This window comes from Patiria miniata, unplaced genomic scaffold (assembly GCF_015706575.1).
Source record: "Patiria miniata isolate m_02_andy unplaced genomic scaffold, ASM1570657v1 HiC_scaffold_28, whole genome shotgun sequence".
NCBI lineage: Eukaryota > Metazoa > Echinodermata > Asteroidea > Valvatida > Asterinidae > Patiria > Patiria miniata.
Window position 1 is genome coordinate 1,904,357 of NW_024037067.1, and position 13,366 is coordinate 1,917,722.

The window sequence follows — 13,366 nt, forward strand, 5'->3', positions numbered from 1 at the left end:
ATAATAAGGGAATAAATGGGTACAAGTAAAAAAAAACACCTCTTTATTAATACCAACAGGTTTGGTTTATAATACATGTGCATTACACTGAGTTGTTAAAACAATGTTTGTGTTGATAGATATCACAAAAAAGTATAATAGTTTATTGATTAATTTTCAAAGAAGTGTTCAACTGTCAAAGAACTAAGTAAAAATGTGTCCAGTGAGATGAACATTGCCTTTTGAAATCTGCTTAGTGACTTGAACAAGTCTGTGACTTGCTGATGTCATCATTTATTGTATCATTTACCTGTCATTTTCCAGTGGAAAGAGTTTAGTTGTTGGATGTTTAATTATGTCATTCCAATGTTCAGTTATTACATGTACGTTTTATCTGGAAACAGGAATAAGCGAGATGCTGGTTTCCCCAAATTATCTAAGATGCCAACAGTATATATTTTTAAGCCAAACTGATACTTGTTCCTTCTTATTTCTATCATATTCGTTATCATGTAGGTCTGTGCTATACCAGCATTCAGTATAAAATCAAGCATTTTAAATTTAATTATTTGAATATTTTCTTTCTGTATTTTCGTAAACCAAAATTATCAAAGTTGGTTTTTTTTCTTTCCTTAGATGTTCATGAAAGTCGTTATATTTGTTTCAATTAAAATGTTTCCTTGTTGTATTTTAACACAATTTTATTTTGGTTGAAAAAAAAATGAAATAGATGAAGCAATACCATCTTTATTATTGATATTGTATTTTTAATATGAATTATCAACCTTGAGTGGGCGATACTGTTGTCTGATTATTTACAAAACATGTGAATTCCCTCTTTAATTAAAAATAAAACTGATTTATAGTTACACAATTAGTGCATCAGAACTTAATACGGTTCATTTACTTTGCTCTGTATTATTGCCAAAAAAGTCAATAAAAGAAGCATTTCAGTTGATGTGCAGTTATGTTGCATTCCTTTGTTTTTGCCTAATGTGGTTGACACACTTCTCGTCAGAAACATTAGAAACAGAAAAAAAAAACATATCCAGAATCAAATGCCTAATAACGTTAATTTGACAAATATTGATGTTTCATTGTGATTTCTTTGACATTTCGTGGAGGTTTTTATAATCTATTCATACACTAATTTTTGGTATTATGATGATAACGCTGAATAATTTACAGCCATGATTATTTATATATTACCACTGAAGAGTTAGTTTTTTTTTAGACAACCCTTGGAAGTTTACAATTTGTGGGTGTGCATTGATCCAATTTTAATACAGCTATTGTTTTAAATCAGGTTTAGTTGGTCATAATAGGCAAACGATTTTGAAAATTAGGCATTGGCAGTTACAATGGAAAGTTCTTAAGCAACCATGTACTTGATCTTTTCGCATTTGGATCTGAACATGTTGACAATAGCTTGTTCGGCAGGGTCCAGGGCATTGGGTTGACTCCGTAATTTCAGTGTATCAGTGAAGACGGAGTTGCGGCGGGTACACTCGGCTGACTTGTGTCGCTTTGCACCGGCTGCTCGGGCTACTTTGGCTCCTGTGTAGTAATGCATGTCATGGAGCTCCTTGTCGACTTTGCCCTGATTCAGGTTAATAGCAGAGGCCATCAGGTCTTCATTGGACATTAGGATCTGAGAGCCAGTGGCACGTAGGACCCCGTGGTAGGGAGCTAGGGCACCATGTTGGATACCCTTACGAGCTGTTGAAGTGAGCATTGACAAGCTGTCCTTACGGTCAGGCATGAGACTAGCACGCCGAGCACGACGGCTGGAATCTGCTGTGTCGGCTGTTTGCTGCATCTTGCCACCAGCAAATAACGGCACTGGAAAAAAAAAGTCAACAAGTTCTGTCACATTTACATATAATCACTTAAAACGTTCTAAGGGTAGTGGTGGTGTTATTCAGCTTTAAATGTCCACATCTACATTGTTCTGGTACACTTCCAATATCTTGATTTGATTTTCAAATGCGACACACTTTCGCTTTGTACTGTAACTTTTTGATGTGACACTATTTAATGTTCTACAATTAAACTTCCAATTAAAAATGTTGAGGAAAAAAGTATTTCGGTGATTTTTAAATTACAGATTAACACACACATTTTCACTTTAGGAAAAGTAGATGCATAATGGCCCATTCTATAACGCAATGTCTTGTACAAAAAGTTATCACTTGCCTCCTCTTATGCAAACATACATAACCATTTACCCTGCAATATAGGGCCAAATAGGCCAAACTGCTCCATTATTATTGACATTCTATGAATCTTGTTGGCAAATGTCTCTGTAGCGAGACATACTCTCAGGATGAGATACATGACAGTTTGTGAGCTGAACTCACAGTTTTGTTGGCTAAGTTGTACACTGATCCTGCGGCCAGCGGGTCCGGTCAAGCCAACATCATTAGCTTTCAGGTGTATTCCAGGCCGCAACCCAACATGCCTGTGGATATCTGTGGTGCTCTCACCAAATCTAAGACAAGAACATTCACGCAGCAAAACACTTCAGAAAAACTCATGAAGACAACAAGATTTGATACAAGGATAGAAATACAAAGTTTACGTACTGATAAACTTGTAATAGTTTGAGACAAAGCAGAAAAGGGAGAAGTCAATTTATGTGTACAACCACTGGGCTTGGGATGTTAAGATTTTAATTGTTATATAAATCCATCTACCAAAAATCAGTATTTTAAAATATTTTATTAGTGGTTATCAAAATAAACATATTGTAACTGAGCAAACTCAAAAATTAGAAATTATGAAAATTCAATGAGCATCGATAACATTCTAATGATAACCTACAGTTTGTTTTCTACAACTACTTACGCATGTCTGACTGCCACAGCTCGCAGAACATCAGTGACAGTGTGAGGGCACTGTTTCTCATTTTCCATGATTCGCTGACTTTCAGAGAAGCCATGTTCAGCATTCATGTCCAGGGAGGCACGGCGGGGTCGACCACCGGCTGGCATGGGACCTAAAAGTCAAAGACAAATAACAGCTTTTCAAAATAAACTGGTCGAAAAACAGAAAGAGCTAGATTTACAAAAAAAAATTACAACAGGACAAAAAGTGCAAATTCAATGGCATGTGCGATAAACTGTGTGATTTGTTGATTTTTTTTATTGGAAATGCCAAGTTTTAGCAATTATATCAATAGTCTGTTACATGAAAAATGAGTTTCTTAAAACTACCTTTCATCGTGTACTTATGAAAGCAATATAGTCCAGAGGAAGACAGTAGCTTTTATTTTGTATACCTGTAGCAAACACACTAAATTGGTATGAGCATTCAGGGGTTTTGGAATTTTGTAACACCTGATCCAGTCATTATTTTTTAACAAAGCAACAGCCAGTGAAAACAGATTGCGGCGTATAAAGTGTTTCAGAAACTCACCGACTGATTCAAATGATGATTGTGGGGTCTTATAATCCGCCGTGGACATGTCGATGGGCTTGTTCAACCAGTCCATTCGCTTCAGCTTACTGACACTCACTCGTGCTTTGGGGTCTGTGATCAGCATGCTACGCACAAAGTCTCTGCAGTCTGATATTGACCGGAATTCGAAAGAGTGAAAATAAATCATCAACGTGAGAAATGTTTTCAGAAGCACCATCATCAAGTCAAAGAAGACAACAAAGTCATTTCATTTGTGTCAATGTGCCTCCTACCTTTGGATACTTTCTTGTGGAAGAGCAGTTTGCCTTGAGGATTGTAGATGTTGTCGATCAGGATGTCCAAAGATTCATCTTGATATGGCAGACGACCACACAACATTGCATAGAGTACTACCCCTGTGGATATATGCATAGATGATGGAAGTTTGAGAGTGGGCAAAACTTGTTCTTGCAGATTGCTATCTCCCCCCCCCCAAAAAAAAAAAACACAACACAAACAAACAAAAACACACACACAAAACAAACTCCCCCCCTAAAAACAAGACACCAAAGCAAAACAAAACCCTCATGCATGAACATAAACCTTAGGTCAGGCCGGCCCTGCTACTTCTAACATTAATGCATTTTAGATCATTCCCATTGGAAAGCAGTTTCAGTGTATTCTGTCTTGGAAAAACTTTGTTCAAACAAAGCAAACTTAACCTACATCAATATGAAGGTGTAAATTGAGACAAATGCATTTATTTTTGAAATCTTACCTATGCTCCAGACGTCAGCTTTCTTGCCATCGTATTCTTTCCCAGCAAGGATTTCTGGGGCAGTGTAGGCGTAGGAACCACAAAACTCACTGAGTTTTTGCCCTGCTTCACACATTGCAGCAAAGCCAAAGTCTGTTACATCCAAAATTACAAATGAAAATTTACATAATAAAAAAACAATTAGCTATTAAGTGGGAAATTTGAATAGTTGTGAGATGGACATCTTGTGAGACAATATTGATAAAAATGAAGATACATCAAAATAAGTACCCTGTTTTCCCAAGATGGCTCATACCTTTATTTTTCCACTGCAGAAAAAGGTTGCCAATACATTGGCTGTGCAAGCTGCTTTTTGTCCTACTAATTAATGTTTGTTTTCCTTTTAAAAATCACTCAAAAACAGGCATTATCTACACTGAATTGGGCAGGAAATGGGATGCTAAATAGACAAAGCTAAACGTCTTAACTCAACTCTGACTTTATTATAACTTGAATTATACATTAGTGTGTCTCTGTTATTAAATATTGAACTAACCGCCAAGTTTGATGTTGTACTGTTCATCTAGCATGATGTTATCACATTTGATATCCCTGTGCACCACATCCAATGCATGAAGATAGCTGACTGCATCCAAGAGTTGATGAAACAACATACGAGCTTCTTCCTCGCACAGATGACCTGCGGGGGAAAATATCACTCAACTTATCAGAACATTTGCTATGAGTGTGCCACACTGCCATACAAATTGAAATGTTAATAAACTCATAATTTCTTTATGTTGTTTACAACAAGTAATTCTAGCTATTAAGTTATTTTTCAGTTTAATATGCTTTTTCACTCCATGTTCATTTTGAACTCCATGAATTTGTTTAGAGATTCATTCCTATTTGAAAATTCTTTGTATGGAATGTGACAATGTTGAGGATTATTAAATACAGTGGCATAGTTTGTACTCATCTCATGAAGTTGATATCAATTAAAAATAGTTTAAATCGATTTTTTTCAGACAACCAACCTCTTCTGTTGATATATTTAGTCAAGTCTCCGTGAGGGATGTATTCCATAAGAATGAAGGTGTAATGCTCTGTGACTAAAACTGCCTCCATTTCAACCTACAACAGGAAAACAAATATTTACGGCCCAGATTCATTTCAAAGGCTGAGGTCTATTCAAAGGTGGGGGGGGGGGGGGGTTAGGTAAAAGGAGCATCTGCTGCTCTCATAAACTCATTGAGCTCTCTGTTCTACCTCCCCCGTTTCTTGTTTCATTGATTTGGGTGGTTTTCAATTTTCTTCTTCTTCTTCTTTTTACATGGGAAACGTTTCTGACAATTTGAGGAAAAAAAATTGGTTCACTTACAGTCAGAAGATTCACTGAAATCAGGTCTGTAAGAATTATACTTTACTTAAAATTGAATCACAACTATTCATGAGATGTTGGGGGAGGAATTTGTTGATACCAAAGTTAAATTAAAGGTCATGCACAAACTGAAACAATCTGAGAAACAGTTAGGCCTATTGTTTGCACGTGTATAAACCCACGGTACAACCTCTTTTCAAGATTCCTTTCTAGATCAAGGTAGGAAATCTTTTGGGTAAAAAATAAACTGGAAAAAGATTTGGTTAACTGTCATCCATGGGTAAGTAATGATTCTATACGGGGGCTTGGCAAACAGAATCCCTTAAAATCCGTTGCCCCCCCCCCCCCCCCAGAAAGGAGGGGCCACTATATTAAGATGCCGGTGTAGCGTGAATATCCGACTCCGTGAAATGTGGACTCATTGGTAGTACTGCGCACGCGTGAGTACGATACTATGCTATTTTTAGGATCGTCCGGAGAGTGACCTGTCACGTGCGAGGGATTAACCAATAATAGGGAAATAGGGGTCCGATTTTCATAGGAGTCTGATTTTCATGTGACACGCGCAAAACTCCCCTCTTCCCTTTATTTTTTTCTTGGGGGGGGGGGGGTCAAAACTACTCGAAACTAAAAGAGGGGGTCGGAACCACCTTGATTGCCCTCTACTTTCGCCGGCCTCTTCCCTGACCCAATTCTTACCAGTCTTTCATGGGCAAGTTGTTGCATGATGGTGATCTCCCTGGGCAGAAACTTGTCCACGGCTTCTTTGGGAGCTCGTAACTTGGAGATTTTCTTGAAGGCAAAGTACCTATTGAGCTTCCGAGAGTACACCTTCCTAACCTGTACATGAAACATGATTCTTTGTTAAAAGTCTTTTGAACATGGGGCATGGTCTGAAAATCTTGCAGCTCAGCCCGTTTGTATTTGTCCCTCCGTTTTTACGGAGAAAGTAAGCAGAGAAATATGACTTAAAATTTCATAATAAGCTTTTCACTAAGACATAGGCGCATAACGTATTAACGCTTCCCGTTCGTGATCCTACAGCATATATATTATTTCGTTATTACGGATTATTAATTCGTTATTACGGATTACTAATTCGTTATAACGGATTATTAATTCGTTATTACGGATTATCTAATTCGTTATTACGGATTACTAATTCGTTATAACGGATTATTTAATTCGTTATTATACAAATAACGAATGTTTGTGAGTGCGATGGTAAGAATAATTTCATGAGGTGACAGATTGAATGTTCTATTCCACGAGGCGAAGCCGAGTGGAATAGAACATTCAATCTGTCACCGAATTAAATTATTCTTTCCATCGCACGAACGTAAAACATTCGTTATTTGTTTTATACAACACCTGAATAAATTCTCGTAATTTGATTGGTAAATTATAAACTACAATTTGCTTGCATTTTGCACGCAAATACCGCGTCATGGAACAAGCGCAAAGTGAAACGGTATAACGCATGGGTATAACGCATGGTCGCACCGTGCATTATACCGAATAATAATAACGAATAATAATAACTGACCTGTATTCCAAACCCACAGACACCCACCAGTACCTCCACTCCTCCAGCTGTCACCCCAGGCACTGCAAAACTGGCATAGCGTTTAGCCAGGCACTCAGACTCAGAAGAATTTGTTCTAATGATTCCGATTTCTCCCGCCATACACAGATACTGAAGAACAACTTGGTGGCCAGGGGTCACAGCTCTCGCCAAGTTCATCGTGCCATTGCCAGAGCTAAAGCTATCCCCAGAAATCTAGCTCTCACGGGAAAGGCCCCTGATGCCATGGCCAAACCCATGATTCCCTTGGTTACCACGTTTCACCCCAATCTCCCTCCCCTCCGCAAAATCACTAATGACAATCATCATATCCTCCATACTTCAGATCGCCTTGCCCGCGCCATCCCCAACGGCCCCACATTGGCTTACAGGCGTCCTCGAAATCTACGGGACTTGATTGTTCGAGCTGAAGTCCCTTCCTTAGATGCATCCCCTCCCACCCAGCATGGTACTTTCAAGTGCAGTTCCAGATGTGTTGTCTGCCAGATTCATATCCAGGAGTCTGACTCCTTTTCTGGCCACTCTTCTGTCACTACCCACAGAACCATTGGTAACATCACTTGTAACACCTCTAATGTCATATATCTCATTTCTTGCAGGGTCTGTGGAGTGCAGTATGTAGGTGAGACTAAGAATACGCTCAAGAAGCGTTTCTATGCCCATCGGTCAACGGTCAACACCAAGAAACTAGACACCCCTGTTGGTCATCACTTCAACCTGCCTAACCACTCCATTTCTGATATGATTTTGCAGGGCATTGAATCTCTTGGCCATCGCAAAGAGTCAGTTCGCCTCAGCAGAGAGAAGGTGTGGATGATCGTCTTCGAACTATTCAACCACATGGTCTCAACATCCAACTTGGAAATGATTAATCCTTTTCTTCCTCCATTGTCCTCTGTTACAGATAATCCATCTGGTCTTCCTTGTTTGTGTTTACACATCTCCCGCCATCTTTCATCCCTTTCCACCTTAATACTGTTCCCCCCCCCCCCCCCGCATCATCCCTTCACTCTCACACTCTTTTGTCCGTTCCCACTCCCTGTGACCTTTGATCCTTCCCCTTTCTGGTCCCTCCCCTGTTTACACCAGACCCCTTGTGGTTTGCCATCTCCCTTTGTTTCTTTGTTCTCTCATCCACCCTCCCCTGCATCTTTCCACGCCTTTCCCTCCTAATCCTCCTTTTGTGTTTCTTCTTTCAGCCCTGCATGTTTGTGTGCACCCCCATGTTAATGTATGTATCTCTGTCATTTCTGTTTTAGCCTCTGAAGAACTTGCTAAGTTCGCAACGTCAGGCCACATTAATTTTAAGATTTATATATTTCAGGTCCATCCAGTCAGTAAGCAGTTTGCAGCAGTTTTACTTTTTTTCACGAATAATAATATGTCACATGATCTACAATTCACCAATCAGATGACGGGGATTTATTCAGGTGTTGTATAATACGGATTACTAATTCGTTATTACGGATTATTTAATTCGTTATTACGGATTATTAATTCGTTATTACGGATTACTAATTCGTTATAACGGATTACTAATTCGTTATTACGGATTATTTAATTCGTTATTACGGATTATTAATTCGTTATTACGAATTACTCATACGTTCTGAGTCATACTCGGCAAGTATGGCACAGGAGTGCATAGCGGCCCTATATACACAGGCCCCTGGTCACGTGCTCTCCACGTGTGAGAACATCAGACCTAATTCGTAATAACGAATTAATAATCCGTAATAACGAATTAAATAATCCGTAATAACGAATTAAATAATCCGTAATAACGAATTAAATAATCCGTAATAACGAATTAATAATCCGTAATAACGAATTAAATAATCCGTTATAACGAATTAGTAATCCGTAATAACGAATTAAATAATCCGTAATAACGAATTAAATAATCCGTTATAACGAATTAGTAATCCGTAATAACGAATTAATAATCCGTAATAACGAATTAAATAATCCGTAATAACGAATTAAATAATCCGTAATAACGAATTAAATAATCCGTAATAACGAATTAATAATCCGTAATAACGAATTAAATAATCCGTTATAACGAATTAGTAATCCGTAATAACGAATTAAATAATCCGTAATAACGAATTAAATAATCCGTTATAACGAATTAGTAATCCGTAATAACGAATTAATAATCCGTAATAACGAATTAAATAATACGTTATAACGAATTAGTAATCCGTAATAACGAATTAATAATCCGTAATAACGAATTACACAATCTGTAACATATATACTTGCAGTGGCGCTAATGGGCTTTCGTAATCTAGGCATGTCGCCATAACAATTGATTTGAATGGGTGCGGTTTGACAACATAGAATTTGCCAACAGGTCCTCCGTGCTGGAAGTTAGCATGGTATGTTTTTTTTGTTCATGTCACCCTGCCGCTGCGAAAAAAAGGAAAGGGCAAACTACTAAATGAGCACCTTTGTAGAACGTCAAATTCATAAAACAATTTTTGCTTTCCAAGGTTTAAATCAAATTCAAACTGTAAACTGAATTTGCAGTGCACAATTAATCATTGGGGGCGCATGTTCAACTCGGAGACGGAAATGTCGCATCAACATCAACTCCTGGCAGATGGGTGCCAACTGCAGCACCTTTTAACCTTACTAAAACTTAGGAATACGTTTCCAAGGCGGGATCTAAAGGTGTGTTGGTTGGCTGCCCTCCCGCCCTATCCCCCCTTCTTCCGACTGCGATTGGTGTTTTATTTACATACTTGAAATAATAATCTCCATTTTCTTAAGTTCTCTTAAATAACGTCATCTACTTATAACATTGTAAATCTTGATTCATTGCTCACGGGCCTTTGTTTTTATGCAAGGGCTACAACGCCTCACCCCCTCCGTCTCCCTGGAACAATCCTGGACTTAAAGCCAGAGTCCATCATTTGCAGCTATCCGAAAAGTAACTGGCGTCATTATTGTTGAAAAACATTCTTGGTTGAAAGATAGTAAGGGAACTAAACTCTGGCAAGCTGTCATTTTGAAGAAATCAACAAAAGAAGGCCTTTCCAACAGTGCTTCCGAAAGACGCACCGTAAGAAACTCAAGTTAGTAGTTCGTTTTGTTTTTCGGCGAAGCGCGCGCCAGCATTTGCACGACGCACACGCGCGTGCGGTTGCTATAATTCGTCGGATCAGTGCGCGACATAGCCTTTCGCCCAGGCCATCGTGGCTTAGAGCGGCGGAGTTGCGAAGACCCGAAGCGACTGGAGCAAAGATTAAGTCAGCACGCACGAGTGGCAAAGCCACGAGGCCTTTCCCAACTTCATTTTGTTGAATTATTCATATTTTTATGCAAATAAGAAGAGTGCTGAAGGTTAACCAATCACAACGCGGATTTGGCCTAGTCGCTTCTATTTTTAAAAGAAGGGTGAGTAAGGAAATCGTAAGAGCAAATAACTGTAAGTTCAGATGAAAAATAAGTTCATACACTCAAATAATTTCTTGAAATACTTTTATAAGTAAAATTAAAATAAGATAATGTAAGAACAATTACGCGGTCACGATCTCGTGGAAAATTAGACTCGCATTTTTTGTTTTTAAATTTTGTGCAAGCATCCGGGCGCGTCGACGCGTCTGGGTAGTAGCCACGCACGCACTAAAAGGCTGATGATTGGTTGGAATTTTGCTACCCCAAAAGGGTAGCAAAAATCGAGCTTAGGCCTTGTCCGAAACGGGCTTCCAGAGCTACGGCTACGTCTATTGTCAGCGCGTCTCCGCGTATTTCTAATGGAGCGAAGACCTAGACATAGCTCTAGACAACAGATTCGGATGCAGCCTTTTAAAGAAAAACATAAAAATTTCTCGACAAGTTAGAAAAGGCCCTCGTGGCTTCGCCACTCGCGTGTGTGGTCTCCATCTCCAGTCGCTTCGCGATTTCGCCGCTTTGAATGCGGGCCAGTTAAATCACGATGGCCTTGGTGAAAGGCTATGCGCGACATCGCGTAGCAGTCAGTTGCCGTGTCACGCGTAGCTGCTCTATTTTCTCGTCCACACAACTGACAGCAATGCGAGGCCAGCGAACGATGGCCGTAAGGGCTTCAGAAAATTCGCAATTTTCATGGCAAACCACAACCGATCCAAAACAAACAAAGCTGTCTCAGGTAGTTAAAGACCTACTAAATACATCTATCGAGGTATTTTTTTCTCAAAAAACAATATTTCGATGAATTTTGACGTTATTATTTCACGGACAAATTGACTAAAAAATATGCCATGAAATTTCCGGGTTTTTTCCAAATGTTAATGTCCAAAGCAGTTATTTTTGGTATCAAAATAAAGCACATGATTTCAACTTTTCAGTTATTTAGCCATCTTGGCCAAACAGTGCATGTTTCCAGGTACTTTTTGTGTTTTTCTGTAGTCTCAAATACATCTCGTAAAATCTCGCGTACGCTTTTGGGCCATGCGCGCGTAAGAAACTTAGGTCAAATCGGGCTGTGTGCGTGACACGGCCACTGACTGGTAGCTGCAATCGGCTCAGTGAGAACGTGTCTCGGACGCTGAATTCAGGTCCAATTCAAAACATGATTCAGCAACTTCTGATTTGAAATCGAGATCCTAGAATGTTGTTTTTCTCTAAATATACAGCTGAAGCTGAGCTGAAACTTCATCAGGTCAGTTGTTCAGTACCCTTCTTTAGATCTTGAGCACCTTTGTAGTTTCAAACGAATAAAAAGCACAATTACAAATGATGGAATATACCTTTAAACACCCTAGTCATACACCTTTGCAACATTTTCGATATAAGGCCTATATCTGAAATGAAACTGAACTATTATTAGTTCGCAGCATTCAAAGTTGCCTTTGGCTTTGGCATCCTCCCATGGTAATGGTCTTCCTCGTGTCATATGAATGCATACGATAATTTTACAATTTTATAAAACAGCTCATCATCCCTACTTGCGAGAAAGGTCCTTCTTCGATGGTGCCTTCATCCACCAGATCGAGATGCAGAGAATCCCAGACGGGCCTTCCCTTCTCCGGCATCCATACTCCTTCCCCCTTCCTCTTCAGATGAAGAGATTCGTCGGTGTAGAAGATTCTCTCGTTTCCCATCCTTAAATGATCCCTGAAAACTTTAAAGCAAGCCGAAGAAAATGGGATTGCCTACTGATTCAAAAGAATGAGTGAAGTGAACAAGCACCCCCCGATGTGATTCACGCAGCACTCCCCGTACCTAGCGCCTGCTACGATATGGCGATGCACAGGGTCTTCATTACCGCGTCGTGTTTTCAAATGTTCTGTTTCCATGGGCTTTTGCAGTTACACGCACACTGTGCTTTTTGCTGAGCGCGCTAACTGTGCGCATGTCGTCATGCAAACTCCGTAAATTTCATGATGTCATAATGACCGAGTCTTAATGATTGCGTCAAACAGTCATGTGGTTGCTAGGGCAAAGCTTTTGGCGTTGTTAGGCAAAGCTAATCCGATTACGTACTTAGACGCTATAATAGAGCAGTGAAATCCATGCACCCCAAAGAACATGGCCTTTGTTGTGTTTCTCAGAAAATATGCTCTGTATGATTGAAATAATAAATTCTAACAGAAGACGACATTCTAAACTTCATGTATCTCGGTCATCGATGCCGAAACGTCAATACTGGTTACTGGTAAAGCTGACCTTCAAGTCTGGAAGAAATCTTTCGAAAACTTCCCCAAATGCATGTTTTAACCTCAATTTCTAGGAATCTCTCCAAGTTGTTATTTCACGAGTAGTTCAACATTTATATCATCTAAGAATATTCCGAATTTCAGCTTAATCTGTTGTTGCAAACACTAATATACCATCAAGAACCATCTCCGTGGAAATTTCGACGTGGATTTTCTGGTGACACAACGCCAAAATGTGCATTGTATGTTCAGCAAAGCACCGTAGGCGCTATACCTGTTGACCGAGTATGGTAGATTGGCATATTCATTAGCGTCACTCGGCGTGTCTTGGCGCGGGTCCCGGTATCGACCAATAGAAGTCGGCAAAAAGGGTGATATTTATCAATTAATAACTCGTGAAGGAGGCTTTTCTCCAAATTTATACTGCATATACCATAATGCATAGGAACCTTATTAATATTTGTGAGTCTTGAAAAGATTGACAGATATTGCAAACGCTAGTCTACCAACTTTCAAAAGTGTACGTAGCCAAGCCTATTTTTCCGATTTTAACGAAAAGTAATGAACACATCACAACGATTGTTAGCACATACTTGGATCATTATGAGGGAAGTAAA

The 13,366-nt window shown here is 39.3% G+C and overlaps 1 protein-coding gene across 1 annotated transcript; it reads right to left on the reverse strand.

The window, feature by feature from the left end:
- Window positions 1-20: 20 nt before the first annotated feature.
- Window positions 21-12,416, reverse strand: LOC119734698 (CBL-interacting protein kinase 11-like). Its single transcript, XM_038208235.1, has 10 exons — window positions 12,039-12,416; window positions 6,216-6,356; window positions 5,173-5,269; window positions 4,692-4,835; window positions 4,157-4,288; window positions 3,672-3,794; window positions 3,397-3,546; window positions 2,827-2,977; window positions 2,340-2,470; window positions 21-1,821 (listed from the first exon to the last, which is right to left on the reverse strand). The coding sequence occupies exons 1-10, from the start codon at window positions 12,192-12,194 to the stop codon at window positions 1,352-1,354; spliced, it is 1,695 nt and encodes a 564-aa protein (XP_038064163.1). The 5' UTR covers window positions 12,195-12,416; the 3' UTR covers window positions 21-1,351.
- Between the last annotated feature and the right edge of the window lie 950 nt (window positions 12,417-13,366).